This window comes from Argiope bruennichi, chromosome 10 (assembly GCF_947563725.1).
Source record: "Argiope bruennichi chromosome 10, qqArgBrue1.1, whole genome shotgun sequence".
Lineage (NCBI taxonomy): Eukaryota > Metazoa > Arthropoda > Arachnida > Araneae > Araneidae > Argiope > Argiope bruennichi.
The window spans coordinates 52,485,833-52,506,517 of record NC_079160.1 but is presented as its reverse complement, the minus strand read 5'-3'; the positions used below and the strand labels follow the sequence as shown (position 1 = coordinate 52,506,517).

The 20,685-nt window shown below is 26.3% G+C and overlaps 1 protein-coding gene across 1 annotated transcript in view; it reads right to left on the bottom strand.

Annotated features, from left to right (window-relative positions):
* The window catches only part of LOC129988755 (uncharacterized), a 32,083-nt gene that overhangs the window by 10,375 nt on the left and 1,023 nt on the right, over positions 1–20,685 (bottom strand). The window contains exons 2-5 of the mRNA XM_056097022.1: positions 15,963–16,171; positions 13,333–13,422; positions 10,799–10,876; positions 7,135–7,471 (exon numbers count right to left, since the gene is read on the bottom strand). Coding sequence (XP_055952997.1) covers positions 7,135–7,471; positions 10,799–10,876; positions 13,333–13,422; positions 15,963–16,171 — 714 coding nt within the window. The remainder of the gene's footprint in view (positions 1–7,134; positions 7,472–10,798; positions 10,877–13,332; positions 13,423–15,962; positions 16,172–20,685) is intronic.

Here is a 20,685-nt window from a genome sequence, read left to right as displayed (position 1 = left end):
CAATTCTTCTTATTTAGGAATTTCGCCTGAGAGAACAGTTCCAAGTGTGTGAGTTTCTGAGGCGTAAACATTACAGATAATTATACTGGAAACGCGCTTATCGTTCCGCATCTCACCCCTTAATGAGATGGGATCGTCGAAAAGTGGTCGTCTCAGAATCCGTTGACGAACTATACCTTGTTGACAATATTTTAATATCGGTATTTTTTCTGTCTTGGAAATTAGAGTAGAAAAGGGGCGAGCTTTGAGCAGTTCAACAGTCGTGAGCAGTATTGTTTTGTTTTAGAATGGTGATGATCTTTTATTTTTAGAATATTTTAAAAGATAGTTTGTTTGTTTTTTCTAAAAAATACTTACGAAATTTTTCTAAGCATTTTTCTTGTCTTAAATGATTTTTAAATTCCCTCTATTTTCCAAAAGCCCTGGTAAGAAAATGTTTGATAACAAGTATTACGTAAACTGAAATAGCAAAGGATTTTAATGCAAGTTTTTTTCAACATTATAGGTTTCAATATCTCATTCATAAAAATTTTAAATCTGAAAGTGCTTTTAAACAAAATGGTAAAATAATAACTGAAAACATTAGTAAACATTTAAATGTAAATCTTTCCCAAGCTGTTGACCAAAAAGTCAGCCAATTAAAAAATTTAAAAAGGAACTGCCTTAATTTGCAAGACAATTTGAAAAAGAATAAAAAAGTCCCAAGCATAATGATTTGAAATTTAAATAATATCCCACCTTTATTACGATATATTCGAATAGACAGCCCTAGAAAATTAAATAATAGCACAAAATTAAATTATTTTGCAAATATCACACACACACAAATCCTGAGACTCTTCTAAAGTTTAAGAACCTCTAAACAGGTGCCCACTTTGTCTATTTGATAATCTGGCCCTGTGGACACACTGTAAACATTTAAAATAATTTTTGTTTGTCTTACTTGTGTGATCTTAATACTTAAAAAATGGATGAAATGTATTATGTAGGGGAGAGTATTGTCACTTTGATCGATTTTTCAGTAATTATTTTTTTATCGACCAATTCTGTTGCAAAAACTTCGAATAACATTTATTACTTATTTTATAGCAACAAAAGTTCCAATTTTATCATTTTTAATTTTTTTAAATAATCTTACACAGTAGTAAATGATACAACATAGTATTGTACCACTGTAAAAATATAGACCTTTGGCAGGTCAAAGATATCTTTGACCTGAACTTATTATGAAAGCAATATTAAATGAAAAAAATGACTTGTAATCAAATAAAACAATTATTTTTGATTAAAATTCAAGTTTTGATACATAAGAACAAATTATTTACAATTTTCAATGGCTTTTAAAAGATTTTTTTTTCTTGAAAAATACATTATTCTACAATTCAATGAATAAGAAAAATATTTATTCAGCTTTGGTTTTAAATAATCTATCATTTTTTTATATATAAAGCTAATACTATGTTTGTAGATATTTTCTTTCTCATTTATTAGAATTCCATAGTAAATTTACTTTTTTTTTTATTGGCATCAGCAAACTAATAAGACAAACACAGTACTGATGTAATAGTAATAGTAAATATCAAATTGTACCTACCCATATAAATACCTTTGAGATTTTCTTTTTTGATGAGGACAAGTATTTCTAAATGGCTAGTGTATCACAAATTCTTAAACTGATTTTTTTTCTAGATAATCAATTTAAGAAATTGTAAAATCATTGCATAATTTCATTTATCAAATTACAGATTAAATCAGGCTTAAAGCTCAGAAATATTTTAATTCATCATACTTTCAGAAATAAATTTCTAATACCCAAAAGAATAAAACAGGGGAAATTTCTTTCACGCCTCCAAAGGATTGGAATGGAAATTCTTTGTATATAACCGTATAACTAAATGTCAAAAATTGAACACAAAAATTATCAATTATCTCAGAATTTGAGAAAATTATCTAGGATTAAGTAGTCTTAGTTCCCTCTAAACAAATACTAAACTTTGGATCTGGTCACAGGAACAAAACATCACAGTGATCAAAGGTCACCACGGTATGGATATTTATTTAAACTTTTTATAATTTATTTTTGGTTAATAATAGAAATCAGAGTCTGCAAAAAATAAGATTATTAGTATGTCTGTAGTATATGCACACTAATATCATTTCTAATTGTATAAAAAATATCATAAGACGAAAAGTAATTTTTGTAATACTTACTTTTCAATGCTGAAATCAGATAAATATTTGAATTCAATATAGCAAAAATTTTTTTTAAACATATTAAACTAAGCAATTGGCGAATGTTCTTTGTACCAAGCACAGAGATTTTTAAAATTTTATCACAAGCATACATGAAAGTGGTCAAATTTACAAGTGATCAAATGAACAACACACTCCCCTACTCCTGACAAAATTTTCATCCAAATGTGCTAAGGGGGGGGGGAGACAGATTTTTACTTATTCTCAATTCCTCTACACTGTACTAAGAGCTATATAAAATGAATGACATTTACTAAAGTTCTTCTGTCAATATATGTTGTTATTCATATTGAAAGAAAATATTATATACATTTTTAATTATGGCATTTATTAACATCAGCTTTGCTTCTCCATTCAATTAAAATTTCTACTATATGTAAAGGTAATTAAGCATTAGATTCAAATTAATATTTCTTTCAAAAAATGGCAATGAATATCTGCATTATTTATAACTAATTTACTTTATTAAAAACTTCCTGTATTAAGAATTTTCAATAAGCATTTTTATTCCTAAGACCTTTAAAAAACTTACAGTTAATATTATTCAGTTTTTATTCATTACAATCAATGCAATGTTAAGTATCTTAAAGACTGAAATCTATAATGAAATTCTTATACGAGAGGATACAGGAAAGATGAGAGATCTTCAAATATTTTTAAATGAACTTGCAGATTTCAGAAAAAGAATTTACCTAAAAATCTGCTTTGTTTATTACCTTTCATAAAATTGATAAATGCAAGTATAATTAATTAGATAATTGAATTGTTCCAAATATTTCACTATGAAAACGTATAAAGTGTAAAACAGTATTTAGTATATATCCCCCCCCCATTATTAAATATTCTGTTTCAATCCATTTCCTTACGGTATATCTACACACCACATGAAGATATTCAAGACATTTCGGGTACCTTTATTTCAGTAGAGAATCCCAAATATCATTAGTATTTCAACAATGTTGGAGATCCAGTTCAGAATTCATAAATTATTTGTAGTAATTTATGATTATTCAAGAATAATTATTAAGAATTCAATTATAAATACAGAAAATAGAATATAATTCATGGCATTGTTATAACCGCCAAGAAGTATAATAAACATCATTTCTGATAAAGCTGAGCTTACCTGAACTTTTGTTGCTATATTTTTGGAAAAAATAAACAAAAACAACAAATTCATAAAAAGTTTTTTGGAATAGATGTTATTTGGTTTTTACTGTCTAACTGAACAAGTTATGTGGCATTAAGATAAAGCGCAATAGAATTGTATAGCGATTGTAAACTGCTAGTGTTATGTCTTTTTGCACAACTTTTCATATTTGGCATTTAGAATTTGAAACACACAATATCTCCTCCCAGTTTCTCTGCTTAATATATCATTGGAAATAGGTAGTTAGGAACAAAACTATAGTAAGTATATCGCAGTGATGTGTTTCAATTAGTAGTATAATATGCAGTAGAACAAAATCCAATATTGTTATTGCTTTTTTTTTTTTTTTTTCCCCCTAATGGGTTTGGTTTTATCCACTATTATATATGAAAATTTATAAAAATTATGATTCACATTAATAAAATTTAAAGGGTTAAATTAAATATAATTAATAGGAGTACAATGGATTAAACTTAGTAATTAAAGTTTAATACTTTATAGTTAAAGATTTTTTTTTTTTTGGAACAATGGTTTTTTCTACAGTAAATATAAATAATTTCTTAATATGTAGTCATCCAACATGGACAATAGGATTAATATTATTTTAAGGTTTTATTATTTTTATATTTTAAAAGATATGGTGAATAATGCATAATAAGAATTTTTCAAGCTATGACAGGCCGCCGGCTGATGATATTGTAAGATACTTGTTGATACTTACACTCTTCATGACAAATAAAAACATCAGCAAAGGTAACTGTCCAGAATAAAAAAAAATATCCTGGCGTCTTATGTAAAATTGAGTTTGGCATAATCTAAAAATCGCAAAGTAAATCAGGGAGCCATAAATATCAACAATTCCAAATAAACCTGCAAGACATTCTGGACACAGATGGTGATAGTCTGAATAAATTTGCAACCAGAAGATGTCAGACAATCAGGTTTTTTTTTTTTTTTTTTTTTTTTTTTTTTTTTTCATATGTCAATTCATTATGTTTTTCTAGTTATACGAGTCTAATAATGTCAGGAATTCGATTTTATACTTATTTGAACAAGCAGCAAAAATATAATGTTCCTACAATATAAAATTTTCAATATTTTTAGCTGATGACAGAGAAGTAACACACAAACACATAATGAAATGGAATTTTTTAAGTAATCTCCCAATATGAAACTTTTCTCTTTCATGGGGATATCATTCCAGAAATATCCAAGATTCATGCAAAATAATTTACTACATCAGCAAATGCAAAGAGATTCTACTTTATTTACAAAAATAATATCCAATTTTCAGAAGAAAATCTATTTTCCTTCAGATTTAAAATGCAATAAAATCAAACTTTTAATTTGTTTAAACTGATTTTTAAAGAATAATTTAAATTTTTGCTTTTTCAAATATTGGTATAAATATATTTTCTGATGTTCAGTTTTCAATTCCCATTGAAAGAAAAAATTTTGAATTGTGAATAATATTGAGCATCACAGGCTATATAAACTGTAAGGTCGAAATATCATCACAAATGCAAACATTTTTCAAGTTCCATATATATATTAAATGTTAGTAAGCTAAGATAATTTAAGTCATCTTAAGTTTAAAAAAATAAGATATGGTATATAGAAATTTTAAATTTATATTATTTTATACCCTTTTCATCAGAGGAATACATCAGTTGCAATGGTTCTCCAGACTTAGGAAATTTCTGCACATTTTCTACATCCTTAGAATCTAAAACCACTGTTGATTTATAGATACATATAAATAAAAGAGAGCTTTTAGATATTCAGAAAATTCCAGAGCTTTTAAAATATTTTTCAAAGGAATTATGTTATTTCCAGAAGAATAAGAAAGCAGTATCATGAAACTGAATTATCAGAATAGGCCCCATCCAATTCAAATATGAATAATATATCTTGTGATTACAGGTATTCAAAACTTCTTGCCATTAGAAAGAAAGTTTCACGGCAGTAACAGGAAAAGGTGGAAAAAGCAGGATTTTAAACATTATTTATATCTTTATATGAATGATGACAAAAAATAAGCAATTACCTTTGACAATGGATTCTAAAAACCTCCGTACTTTTGCACGTGTTAGAATGGGTTTAATTCATCAAAATAGGGGTGAGAGGAAAGATGAAAGAGGGGATATTTACATTTAACAATAAGATAAACTTGGATTATTCACGGAATGAATTAAAATAATACAATTAAAAAATGATAAACTATTCACATACAAGTGAAAGAAAATGAACAAAAAGTATCAAATGGGACGAAAATCAAGGTCAAAGAATAATGAAGAATTCCGGAAATGCGCTAATCCTTCCATCATGGAATAATTTTGACTGGATATGAATCGAAAAAAGATATGTTGCTGGGAAGACAGAAATCTTGGTAGAGTTCATAGATGGATAACTAAAGAATATGGTTGTTTTACTCCACAAAATAATTTTCAGTCCCTAACTTAAACTGTTATTTAGTATAGGTATTTGACATTTCACTGAGAAGTTTTAATTAATTTCACTCTTTCATTCTGATTATTTCAATCCACATAAAATCAGAAGGATGAACTTTTCAACATATCTAATAAAGATAAACTATTTTCAGTTCCTGCCTTGCTAAGAAGAGTTTTTTTTTTTTTTTTTTTAATAAAATTAACAGTAACGGGACTTTTCTTTGGATAATTCATTATATAGCATTATAAATTTTCAGAAAACAAAGTTTTTCGTAAATTCAAACCCATAAATATATTTTCAGAGATTAAATTCAGACTATTGATCCCTGAATAAATCTACAAAACCTTATTTTACTAAATAATTGTTAGAAGCTACATCAATTTAATGTATTTACTGTCTGGAAAGTTTAACAGATAGCAATTCAGTCCTTATTAAATAAGAATGAAATTATTTTTATGTAATTAATTTTAATATATTAAAATCATTTTCAACCATAGTTACATAAGAAATAAAATCTATAATATTTGTTTTTTACAAAGCAAAAACAGAAACAAAATTAAAAAAAAAAAGTAAATACTCAAAATTCAATTTTTCTAATTACAGATTTTTCCCAAAAAACCAGTCAAATTTTAAGTATTCAACGAGTTAGAGACATTATAAAAAATTATTCCATTTCTTTTATAAATTTTAACTATATTTTATACACATTGCCACAATAAAATAATAAAACTCAGAATTTTCATACTACCAAAATGCTAAAAGTAGTAATGAAATGAATGGTTAAAGGTATCTACACTACATGCATCAACTTGGAACCTCCATAACTTTTATGCGAATCAAAATACAATATACAAACAATGTTTGATTGATTCAATTGATATTAATTATGAAATAAATATAAAATGCAATGTTAAAGACTGTCAGTTAATTGCTAACTTTAAGATTTGCAATTAAATTATGTTTATGAATGTTTTTAAATCCTTCAAATATTTTCTTCATTGTCCGAAACCCACATATATTCTTATCGAATTTGCTTTTGTTTTCAAATTTTAAAGTGTCATTCAAGCAAATAAGGATTAGTTCAATATATAGAAAGCTGTAATTATTGAAATTAAAATATAAAACACTTTATTAATTTTTTTAAAAAAAAAGCTTAATTTTTTTTACTAAGATTTTTTTTTTAATTTTTATAGAATGCAGCCTGATTACTTGATAAACATTATTGTAATATTTCTGAGTTAATAAAAATTAATAAAATCAAACTTAAAAAATACACTCACCTCTACAGTTTTACAGTATCTTTCAGTTTTGTTTTTTATAAGAAAAGTCAGATGTTTGTAAGCAAACCATTCATTTTCTGAATTTTTAGAACAGTCGCCTTTTAATTTTTTTAATGTCATTTTTTTATGTTCCTCATGGAACTCATTCATAAGAAATGCAATTTGTTTTGTTATTTCATCCTCATCAATACGAAAAACAGTCGCAATCCTTTTTGTTTCTCTCAGTTTTACACGCTGATCTCTATACCCAGGATAATTAATATTCCATAACGCTGGTGCATTACGCAACAGTTCAATCAATCTTAGAGTTCTTTCTTTATTCCAAATTTCGCCGGGTCTAGAAAAACAATTCACTAGTATTAATGTTTGCATACAGCATTATGACCTTAATAAAATATCTATTAAAAATCCTTTTTATTAAATAGCATATAAATAATATTGCTAGCCATTCAGGAAAAAAAAAAAATGAAAGGAATTATGGCCTTTTTTTCTAATACAATAATTATAAATTGGCACAGTGACAGCAAATTACGAAATCCCCAATGCAACAAGCATGAAAAGTTTTTTGTTCTAAATTCTTTACAGATCAGATTGTTGAACACAGAACCAAATTTGGCATGCAATTACTACTCAGGTAACAAATTTTCACTATAAAAGATATTAGATAGAAAATTTTTCTGATTTTTCTCAGTAGTTTCAGAGAGAATTATTACAACTTTTTCTTCAAATTTTTTTCAATAATTCAATTATTTAATACTAATTATATTTTTGTACAGTTTTTTGCACTTATTTGAATAAATTTTCAAAAATATTTTAAAGCAATAGTTTTTTTGCTTTTTTTTAGTCCTAGATTTATATTCAAGTGCTTGGAAATGACAAATATATTTTTCTGCGTATGTGTTACTTCTGTTTATAATTTAAAAAACTTTTAAAACTGAAATAAAGCTAGATAAATCAAACCTAAGGAACTATCAAGCCTATGTTTCAGATTAGAAATTTGGATCTTTAGATTGTTTTAATACAAAAATAACTTTATTTTTGTTGCTTTGAAAATGTTTATTCACATGGAAATTGATTCAGAATCTAAAATTTTATTAACGACAGTTAATAACATTTCATAAAATAAGATCAGCATATATGTTTAAATTTCAGAATAAAGAACTAGCAGATTTATTCAAAAACAAGCAATCTGATAGTACAAACTTCCTTGATTTTTTTATTTTACTGTAACAAACCAATTAATTTCACAATTTCAGTTAAAAACAGCCTATTCAATTTCAGTTCATAATTAAGCCAGGAGGTTAAAAGAATAAGTAAAAGTATAATAATAAAAAAAATAAGAAAAAGTAAAATCCAACATATTACAAAGATGATCAACATGAGATTGATTATTTTAAATTTATACAGCATAAACAATGCAAAACTCTCCAATATACGCATACTGTGTTCTCATTTGAAAAGATACCTATTCAACTCAATATTATATTGAATTGGACCCAATTTATCTTTTAAATAGCCCTAGTAATTTAAGTCAATGGAAATATTTTCAGCATGCAGTAAAATATACATTAAATGTATACCACATTCTTTTATAAGAGATATATTTTAATTCTTGTATGGAAACTAGCAGAGTAGGATGCCAATTTGTATGTCATCCTATGCATCTAAACATGGTTCAATATTATGAGGTCTATTTCAAAATAGTTCAAATTCAGACAGGAAGGAAGATTCATCTAAAAAAATCAAATGATATTCATGTAATATCTTAAAACTTGAATTTCTTTTGTACATTGTTGTCTTTTTTGTTGTTTTGTATTCAATGTTTTATACTAAAACACTAAATAATGCTCACCTAAAAGCAATAAATGTTTATTATTAAAAAGTTAGTCACATAAAAAAAAGTTTATTTAATATCATAATTGAGAAGGAGAGGAGATAGGGAGGGCAGCCTCGATCCTGGTAAACTCAAACTGATCAGAAGATTACAAACATTGGACATGCAAATTTCATAGCTTACAGAGGTCTACCAACATTATTGCATGAATTATTCGTATCTACTTTTCCTTAAGGAAGGAGGAGGTAAGCTATAAACTGAGACATTTTTATCAAACGTATTGCATTGCATTACTTTCAAATTCTATTCCAATGTATTGGGCACTATTCTGCCAAAAATTAACCAACTTTAATATAATATAATAATACTGGAATTTCAAAATGTTACCAGTTTTCATAAAATAAAAAAGGTTCAAAAAGTTATAGCCATTAATATTTTTTTTTCAATTTTAAAATATGTAAAAAAAGCAAGAAAAGAGGGGAAAAAGAGTTACAGTAACTGTTAGGAAAGAAGAGAGGTGGTAATTAAGGTGGCACAATTTTCATCGTTTATATAAAAATATTCATCTTAAAAGGAAGGGGGAGGGGAACATTAACAAAGAAAAACTGATTTTCTTTCAAATAAAAACAGAACTAAAAAAAAAAACAGATTTATGCATTAATTTATATTCTGACTCAAGCTAAATAAAGACTTAGCTTAAGATTCAAAACTGTGAAGTCATAACATAAAAAAGCATTTCATTCTTAACATTTTTGTAACTCCAAAAAAATAGTATTATCAAACTATTATTGGATTTAATAAATATTAAAAATAAATACTGACAACTGTCTTTATACATAAAAAATTGGAGCTTGTAAAACAAGGCGAGTAACAAAAGTGAAGTATGTTGCCCCCCTCCTATTATTAAAACATGTTCTGCAGCTTTTCTGAGTAGTATAGATGGAATCGTTTGTTCTTAACAATGACAAAATGATTTGAAAGTAAAGGATATGTGGTATTTAATGATATAAAAAAAAGAGATTTTATGTAACATATAATGCAATTTCTGTTCATAATCTCTTTGTATTGCTCATGAAATTCCAAGTTGTAGAAGAGACAAAATTTCATTAATTTTTAAAAATCTAACTTCACATTCAATCAAAATAAAAATTTATGCATTTAATAATAGAAAAATGCCCATTTTAAGAAAAGTTTTTATTTTTTATTTTCAAGTTCATGAAAAAGCAAATGAAGTCTTCACAAATTGACTTTTATTCTTTTGTAATATGGGTAAGTGATTAATAATATGGATTGTTGCAAGTATCATTTCTGTTACTGAAAAAGATTAAGGATCAAAACAAAATTATACTTGAAAATACAAAAATTCAGAATTGATAATGAAATCCAAAAGAATGCAATGATCTGAGAAGGCAACATAATGAATAAATAATTAATAATTTATAAATAAAAAGTATCATCATGCCTCTTCAGAGGATTTTAAAAAAAGTGTATATTGTGGCTACTATGTATTAAAAAGATACTTAATACGCACATTGATAACAATAAACAATTATTCAATGTCCATATTCCTTTTTGATTTTTAAGATTTATAAATAAATATACAAAAAAAATTAAATAATATGTCTAAGCTCGTCATTTATGTATTTACAAACAAAATGTTTATAAAAACAAATGCATTTTTTTTTCCAAATATGTACAAAAATAAGAATAGAAGTGAATAGTTATGAATTTGTTTTTTCTTTATACTTATTCCACTCTCTTATGTGGCTATCATAACTTTTACTGATATCAGACTTAAGTTTTTCTTTATCTTTTTTGCCCTTTTTGTACCGTTTAAATTCTTCCCATATTTCTTTATCGGATGAGCTACTCCTGCGACGACTCTTTTTCCTTTTCTTCTTCTTGTGCCTAAAGAAGTAATGCAGATATTAAGAAATAAAATATTGTAAATGAATTGAAATATTGTAATGGAATAAAATTTCTCATCTGGCAATATTAAAATACAAACATTTTAAAAAGAATAAAAGATAAGATTTAAGCCTATGAGATTGAGAAAAATGTAATATACATATGAAGAAGAAGAAAGGTGGGAGGCTTGATGTTAAGCAACAAACATGTACAGAGAATGCAGAAACAGCGAGGAAGATAACAGATCAAGTAAGTAATGTAGAAAGAAGCAGATTCAGTATTACAGACCTTCATGCCATTTTTTAAAAAACTCTACAAAAAAGCAAATATAGTCATATGTTGCTATAATACAAAAAAATATTTTATGTGATAAAATACAAGGAAATTTTAAAATTCACTTCAATTTTGCAAAATATAAAACAATGTGCATATATTTTAAATATGTTGTAGTTATTAATAACTTGATTGTTATCAACAGATGAAAAAATATGATCAATGCACTTCAATATTGCAATGGTATTACAAAGCATAAACAGGCATGACTTAGAAATATATATGCAATCAACCAGAAAAATATACTTTCCAATATTTATGTGCTGCTTGTTAAGTGAGATTTTATAGTATAACTATATCAAATTTTATTTGTGAAACTTATTTCAATAATTAAAATTTTAAATTCAAAATAAAAATGGATTCAAAAATAAATTCAAAAATGGATTAAATTCAAAATAAAAAGTTGTTTTATGATTTTTTTTTCTAAAAAAGAAAAAAAAAATCATTTTTAATAATCTTGTTTCATATATTTTCTTATTTTATTGTGAAATAGTTAAATACACTAAGTGTTGATTTGTTTTTATCCTCGCAAAACATTATTACTCTATATTAATCTTACCCTGAAGGATTTAGTTGAATTTTACTCATTTCTGAATCTTCAGCATAAAAAAAATAATATAGGCTTAGGTGACTATAATATAGGTTTTGTTTAACGCTTTCAAATATAAAAATAGATTTCTGGATAGTAATGCTATCTTAGAAATCAGAAGGTAAAAATACATTCACAATCAATAGGTACTTCTTATAATATCTCTGACAAGAAACTTAATTTAAGGTACAATATATCATTAACCGTATTAAAGTTTAATACATTCAATGGATAAATGTGAAGTATTCCAAAATTGAATCCATCACAAATCATGCTGTAGTTATTCATACATTAACTGTAATGAGCAATACCACATACTCAGAATAAACTGCAATAATAAAATAAGGAATAATTAAAAGTTCAAAATTTCACATATGCAAAAGAATTATTTAAATTTGTCACAAGATGATCCTTTTAACCACAATACGGTTTCAACTGACAAGATTTGAAAACTTTGGCCGAGCATTTATAATTTGTATATTACTAGCATTCACCTCATAAATGTGTGCACTCGTGTAACATATTTTCCACAAAAATAATTATTTATTCACTTCTCTTTCAGAAAATTCTAACATCTTTATATTCCAGAATTTATTTATTGGAATTTGAACTATGTAACTGCTGACTTGAAATAAATAAACTGAAAATTTTTACTTGTAAATATAATTTGCACCATTTCTCAGATAATATCATAATTCCATGTTCACAAAACTACCGATTTTTGTCAAGAAAAATCTGAATTAAATAAGACTTTACATCAGTAGCATCATTAAAAATTTTGGCATTTAAAAAACTCTACACAGAACAAAATAAATTGATATCCCAGCATATGCAGATGGAACAGAAAAGTCATAAAGAGATGGACATCTGAAATTATTTTTAAATGAAATACAATGATAAAATTCTAATTCATCATCAATCCATAAACTCTTCTCATCTCACTTTTTCTTCCAAAAATAAGTTAATCTTTTATTAAAAATTAAATTATTCTGTACTCCTGGAAATTCATAAAACCCTCATGATATTCTAAAAACATTACTGAGAGCTGTGTTCACTCTTAATTTTGAACTCATTGGTCAAAGGTTTCCTTGATGAATTCAAATTTTTCCAGAGCACACCTTTTAGAATTCTAACAAATACTTTTTGCAAATTGTCTATAAGGTAAAAACAAATAAAAACAATAAAATTATATATTTCATGGTGTCTCTGCAAGAAAGTCAGGGCATTGCAGTAAAATACTTTGAGACTTATTGGCTGAGAATGTTTTTGTAACCACATAAATCTTAGTCCCAGAATTTTTTTTAACAATATTTTATACATATAAAAAAATGAGAGTTCTCAGAATAAGAGATTACAAATATTAATATATAAATAGAGAAATGTGCCATATAGTTCCATAATACCTGTAATTCTTTGGACAAAATCATACTAATTACAATCAACATATATGTAATTTTATGTAATCTATTAAACATAATTTTTCATGTATTCAAAATCAATTTTTATACTAATTTTTTATACTTATTGTACATACTTATTTAGAGTAGAAAAAGAAGAGGTTGATGGATATTTGTCAGGTACAGCTGCATCTGGATATAACTCCGCAAAACCACTATGGTCCCATCTAAAATCAAAGTAAAAGATTAAATAAAATAATTTTATTCAGATCTATAAAATTTTATGCAGATTTGAAAATGAACATTTTGTAGTTTGTATTTTACAGCCTGCAAAAATATCATTTGTTGTGTATTCAAAATGTTATTGTGACTACATAATTTTCAATTCCAATATGACAATGATTAAACAGGATAATTATACAATAGGAATACAATTATTTTTCTTTCACTACAGTATCTTTTTAGTTCAAGATTTTCTTTTCTTTTTATATAGCAAGAATTTTAAGAAAACATTACAAATATCCATTATATATTTTGGATCTAATTGAAAAATCCACTTCAATGAATATAAGATTTAAAAGAAAATTTTTGCCCGAAAGAAGATTAAATATATATTAATGATTTTTGAAAACATACAGTCTAACAAATAAATAATAAGCCAGGCTAAAGTAGCTGAAAAATTTTGATGCATTTAAAATACTTGCTTTTCACAAGGTTGCCACTCAAGTCTAGAAGCGCACGCGCGCACACGCACGCACACACACACACACACACACACACACACACATTTTTCTTAAATATGCATATATGCAATAAAAGAGGAAATGCACAAAAAGAATTCATGTGTTACTTATAATAAAATAATAATATTCCATAGTTTTAGCTAGTGGAGAAAAAGCAAGAAAAGAAAGCAACAATTTAACATTACTTGAAATATTATTTTAAAAAAATGTTTATATTTGCATCCAGAAAAAAAAATCTATTTATTGCTTAGAATTTAACAAGACAAAATTCATATATTAAGGGGGAGAGATGTTTATTACCTCTGAATTCAGGCGAATTAAAACATATTAAAAAAAAACTTTACAAAGCAAAATTAGTATTTTTATTTATTTTTGGTGATTCATATATTTGGGCATCAAATATAAATATTCACATTCATCAAATATTGATTTATATAAATACAGGCATCAACTAAATATAAACATTCGGTTAATTGAATTGAGAGTGATTTTTTATCTTGACGAGGTATACACTGAACCTGGTATATTTTCTGTACAGCAAAGTCATTTCTTTGACAAAACTTCGACTTGTAAGTGTGGCACCAAATAGGATCTATAAATCATGCGATCGAAGCCTGTGCACTATAGCAAGAATGCAGACTTAGATGGTCAAGAAAGTGGATGTCTGTTGACATCGAAGAACTCATAAAAAATCCATTCATTAAATCTTCAGTTAGGGACATTTTGTCAAAGATCTTGTCTTAAGTTCCCTCCTAAAGTAAAAAATTAATGTGCATATAATGTATTTTATGCATTTTTAATATTTCACAATATGCAAGTCAAAATGTAATGCCCCACCATCCTATTCTTTTTTCTGTACTGATATGCATTTTCTCTGGAGGGTTCTTTGTTGTTTGCAAGTGCCCAATTCCAACAAGTGTCGTTTGTTCCTTTGTGCTAGATGGGTTGCTCTTCGACAGCCCCATCAAGTTTCCTGCATGGCCTCTGGTTAAGTCGGGATATCACTTGCATATTTAGGCATCAAATTCTGCAACTTATGCAGATTTTTCAGTCATCAATTTCATTTCCCACCCCCTTTTCAATGTTTCTTTGCATTTATTGGACTCTTCTTACTTCTTAAATATCTATGATTACACAATTTCAAATGGTATTTTGGTTTTGGAGCTATTGTCTATGATCTTTTATTCTTGCAACGCTTAGAGATCAGCATTTTTTTAAATGAGAGAGAGAGAGAGAGAGAGAGAAAAAAAAAGGAACTAATAAATTTAAAATCCCTTATACTTTCCAATTTTTATGGAAATTTTCAAATTTCCCCCCATTTTTCAAAGATTATTTTTAAATTTTCTGTATTTTCCTACTTTTGTGATCATAGCAACCCTGTTTCCAAATACTGCTCTACCAGCATACTGGCAAGCAAAATCATGGCACCAATACTCAAACACTTATATTCATCCATGTAATTCTTTGTTAGTGAAATAGCAAAGCCAATATTCAAGCATAGCAATTATTGAAGTCCTGCTAACTGAATAACAATACAAGATGCAATGATTTTACAAAAAAAAAAAAAAAAAAAAAAAGGTGGGAGGAAGGAAAAAAAAAGGAGTAAAAAGATATATTGGACATGCAAGCTACTCAAAAATGAATTTTCTTATTTTATTTAGATTATTCGACATAAAACATTCAATTTTTTTATTTATTTTTACAAATTTGAGCAATTTTTAAGCAAGAGAAAACAAAACTGTAGCAGATAAATTTATAAAATACTGTAATTAATAATTCATTTTTTTATCAGATACTATTAGTTTAAGAAGTTTTAATAAATAAACTAATAAAGTAGTAGTTGTAACACAAATTGTGAAGCTTCAATGAGAACAGAATTGACAAAGAAAGTACAAAACATTTTCAAAACATAGCAGCAAAACTTTTTTTTGTTCTAAAAAAATGCTTTGAAAAATTCCTATATTAAACTTTTAGTTCTTCGATTAATGTTTTGGAAATAATTTATGGTATCAAATTTATATTACCGATCACTTGAAGATCCAGCGCCCTGGCTACTTTTTGCCATTTCATGCTTGCTACGAGAACTGTCTCTACTTCGCGATTTGTCTCTTCTGCGATGTTTTGAGCACTGATGGTTCTTTTTTATTCTTTTAATGATATCATCATCAGACACCATCATAGTTAGACCACATTCAAGTTCCCACTGCTTCCACATTTCATTTTCCTCCAAAATCTGTAACAAAGGTAAAATGAAGAAAAGACAAAGCAAAACCTGAATGAATTTTTATAATAAAAGCTACTTCTCATCAAAAAAGAACATATTGGATTTTTTTCCCCCCTAAAAAAGGACAACATTTTTTTTAATTAAAACTTTGTAAAGACATTTTTTCTACATTACTCTACATTTTTTTTTTTTTTTACTATTTATGAAGAGAGTAAATATTTTCCTATACAAAAATTGAGAGAAAAAAAAATTTAAAATACAAACTGAAAAATTATAACTGACATTAAATAAGTGAATGTTCTTTGCAAAGTATTCCATGGATCTAGCACTGAAAAAAACCCACAGAAAGCCAATACAATAAGAAAAAATGGTTACAATGCACTTCCATATGATATACTTATAATATTAAATATGCTATTTCAACCATCAACTGAATTGAGCTAACAATTAAAACCATTTGTCATGCCTTTGTTAAAATTCTGTTTCATTGAAAGAAGGGGAAGCTATATTTCCCCCATTGCAAAGCTGAATGCCTACCAGTGTTTAATTTTATTTAGCAATTTTTAATTATTATTGAATTGGTAATACTTTATACTTAGAGCTCTATAACATCAAATTAATAATTGAACATACTTTAAGAAAAATCAACAACATATCATAATTTTATAGATTTTAAATACAGATGTATAATACATAAATTTCTGAATAACATAGATTTTTGAAAATTGTTATTTTTAAAAATCAATTTTAAATATCTTACTTCGATCATACTTTAATTAAAAAAAAATTATAAGTACATGAACAATGTTTTGAAAAAAAAAATTCTTTAAATTATGTATTTTGTAAAAGTACGAGTTCTATATATCATCAACAGATGACAGTGTGATAATTACTTTTACAAGAAGTTTTAGAATTAGCAAACCATAAATATGTGCATGAACACTTAAAGGAATCTCTCTGTAGCAGTTTTAAAGGGTTTTCAATCAATATCAGAATTTGTTACAATAAATGTTTTGATTTATTATGATTCTGCAATTCAAAAAAGAAAAAGAAAAAAAAAAGCTAATATTGTGTCATAATTCAAAAAACAACAAAAAGTTAATATTAAATTTCTGAGAAAACACTTCCTTTGAAGAAAAACAAAGCTAGAAATGAAACATTGTCATATTTTGTGTTTGTATATAAGAAACATTGGAAATACAATAATTAATTCAGAAAAAAAATACACTTTTAAAAATTAAAAACTATAATTTTAAGATAGGAAAAAAAATTTTTTTTTTTTTTTCTAAATTCAAAACTAATTTTATTTAAACTTGAATGTTTTGATGTATGTAGAGAGATCAAGTAAATGGGTTTAATTGTAAATGAGAAAATACTGGTCAGTGAATTGGAAAACAAAGCAACAAGAATGCAGAACAAGAGTTTCAAATTTTCTATTTTTTCACCATCTAAAGACTATTCAATAAATGCAGTCACCATATCTGAAATTAAATAATCGTTTTCACAGTTAGATGTAAGGCTGCAAAATACAATACCAGATACATATGAATGAAAACAGTGTGCTTTTCTTGTTCCTGGCATTCCTATTATATCTTGACGATTAGTAGTCCACATCATCTCAAGTTTTTGTTTTTATAGCTTTTATAAGCTCTTCCAATTTATATAGGATATTTATTTCCGAGCAAATTTTTGTTTGGCTTTATTTGAAAATTCAAGCAATGTTCTTGGATCAAGCTTCTTGATACTTCAAGATCCCACCTATACCATCAATACAATCTTTGCCATGAAATGCGACTGAGAAATACTAGATTCTGAGTAGCTCATTCACTATCAAGAAAATTGTGTATTTTTGTTCAAAGTGCTGCAAAGTTCCATTTAATCAAAATTCTATCTACTGCACTTTTTTAACTCTGGATGCTTTTCTGAAATTTTTTCTAGAATTAATTTATTCAATACAATAAGTTTTACGGTGGTTATAGTCAGAAATAAATTTTAGATCTAATAACAGTAATTGTGTCATTATCACAATAATAGAACATATAAATAAATGGTGTGGAAGATGTATTCTATCAATGTGCAAACTGAAATTCATCCTAACAAATTCGAAAATAGGTTTTACAAAAAACAGCTTGAATTAAAAGCTCCATAAGGCAGATTTTAAATTTATAGAGAATGCAAATATTATGTTTCACATAAATATACCATAGAAAATATGCAAATTATTTCTCTAATAAATTGAAAACTTCATTGAAGCAGCATGAGTTTTGTTTTCCATGACAGTTTATTCCATCAGTTGATTTTCTACATTGTTTATATGAAATTGAGTCAAGTTCATGATTTAAGTTTCTACAAATTTCCTGTAGAACTTGAGATTTTTTTTTCAATCATTACATAATTTAAGTCTACAGCTTTCATCATTATCAGGGGACATTTTTTTTCATAAATTCTATTGCAAACTATCTGGAAATTTACCCATGATGAATGCTGACTACCCATCATTTCTTAAGCTTTAAAATTAATCTGTTTAAATAATACAAAGAAGATTCCAATCCAGATTAAGAAAATAATCAAAGGATTTTTCAATACAGATATAACATGCAAATACCTAATATATATAGGTGTACTTCATTTCAAAAGTATAAATATTTCAGTTTTAAACTTATAAATTTACTGAATCCAATTTTGCGTCATAGTTGTTTTTCAAGAAAAAGTCTGCATACTTCTCCAAGTGTTAAGTGAAAATATCATCTTCGAAAATATCATTCCTCAAGATACAATTCTCTTATGGCTGGAGTTAGATTTGATATATTACCATCAGTATAGAAACATATCTACTGCTGCTTTTGTTGTGTCAAATTTAAAATTTGTCTCCAAGTTAAAATTCAAGTGAAATTAACCATATCAAAAAAATCTTCATAAGAAATTATTGTTAATGGGAAAAAACAATGTTAATTTTTCAGCAATTTTTAATTTTTTTTTTTTTTTTTTTAGTTTTGCTGATTAAATATTTACATTTCATTTATTTTAAATAATTAGATACGATAAAAATTATTTGAATTTTGAGGTTAGAGTCTAGACTACAAAGTTGACTAGAAAATAATAATCTATATCTAAAAAGATCTTGAAAACCATAAAAAATAAAAAAGATTATAAGATAAGTTTTTAACTGCAAATGGAAATTTCGTTATAAATTTTAGAACCTTAAAATATTATTTTGAAAAATATAGGTCAAGCATATGAAAATTATCTAAATTAAAATAGAAAAAAAAAAAAAGTCTAACAAACATGGAATCAACCATCAGTAAGTTTTATGAAATGAAAAAACAAAGTTCTTTTATTAGCTTTATTTCACTTTATATTGATCTATAATATTTTATGTAATCCAAACTTTAATCCATTAGAGCAAAAGCCTACATATCACAGAAAACTTATAAAGCTTAACCCTTAACTGGGGACATGCAGTCGGTGAGACCGCTAGCGATGGATTTTCTGTCACACCTATTCTATTTTTAGCTCAATTGAATGAATCGACACTGTAAATTCATACTTCAATACACATGCACTTTTTCAACTGATTTCAGCAGATGCTTTTTAAAATAATTCAGTTATTTCTTCGAGCGCGGTCCATAAGACCACATCTCCCTGTTAATGTCCCAGTGGTAAACAAGGCTTAGCAGATGGCGCTAAAACTTGGGACCCGAATTATCATCCAGTTTACTGATCCTATTATGAAGCAGTGCTCCAGACACTTTTACATGAAGCAGAAAGCGATTTTAGTGATAACGATAATTGTACAGAAGAGTTTTTCGATGAATGTTCGCATTCAACTGATTTTGATATGTATGTTCAAACATAATTAATTTTTCTAGTGATAATGCATTTTGAAAAATTTATAAAGCATGTTAATATACCAAGATATATATATATATACAGAATTTATAGGTTGGTTTTTATACTTTTTCTTAACCTGTATGTTTAAAATGCCCTAAGAAACTGTGCTATGAAAATCACACAAGCCGATAAAAAAAGGGCCAATTTTACCCATTGTCATTTTTTTATTTTTCATATAATTGTTGAATTTTACATTATATTGTCTTCTATATACCTTCATATACTGTAAATATAAATATGATTTAAAAAGTAATATGCTTTTTCAAGAATATTATTTATTGTAACATGTAATTTGAGAAGAAAATGTATGTTCCAATGCATTTACTTTTTCAATAACAATATATTTTGAAAAAATTCTAAAACATATCTATATATCAAGAAAAATATCTGCAAAATATATTGGCAGTTTTTCATACTAACACATTCAATAGAAAATTTAATTTGAGTCTAACTGAAATGCCTCCCCAGTTAAGTCCTAAAATTTCACCTCCCCAGTTAAGGGTTAATAATAAAAAAAAAAGAAATTTATACAAGATACAATTCTAAATATTATCAAATTTGGAAAGAAAATTTAAAGAAAAGTAGTTAAAGCAAAAAAATTTGGTTGATATTTGAGAACAAAATTAATACAA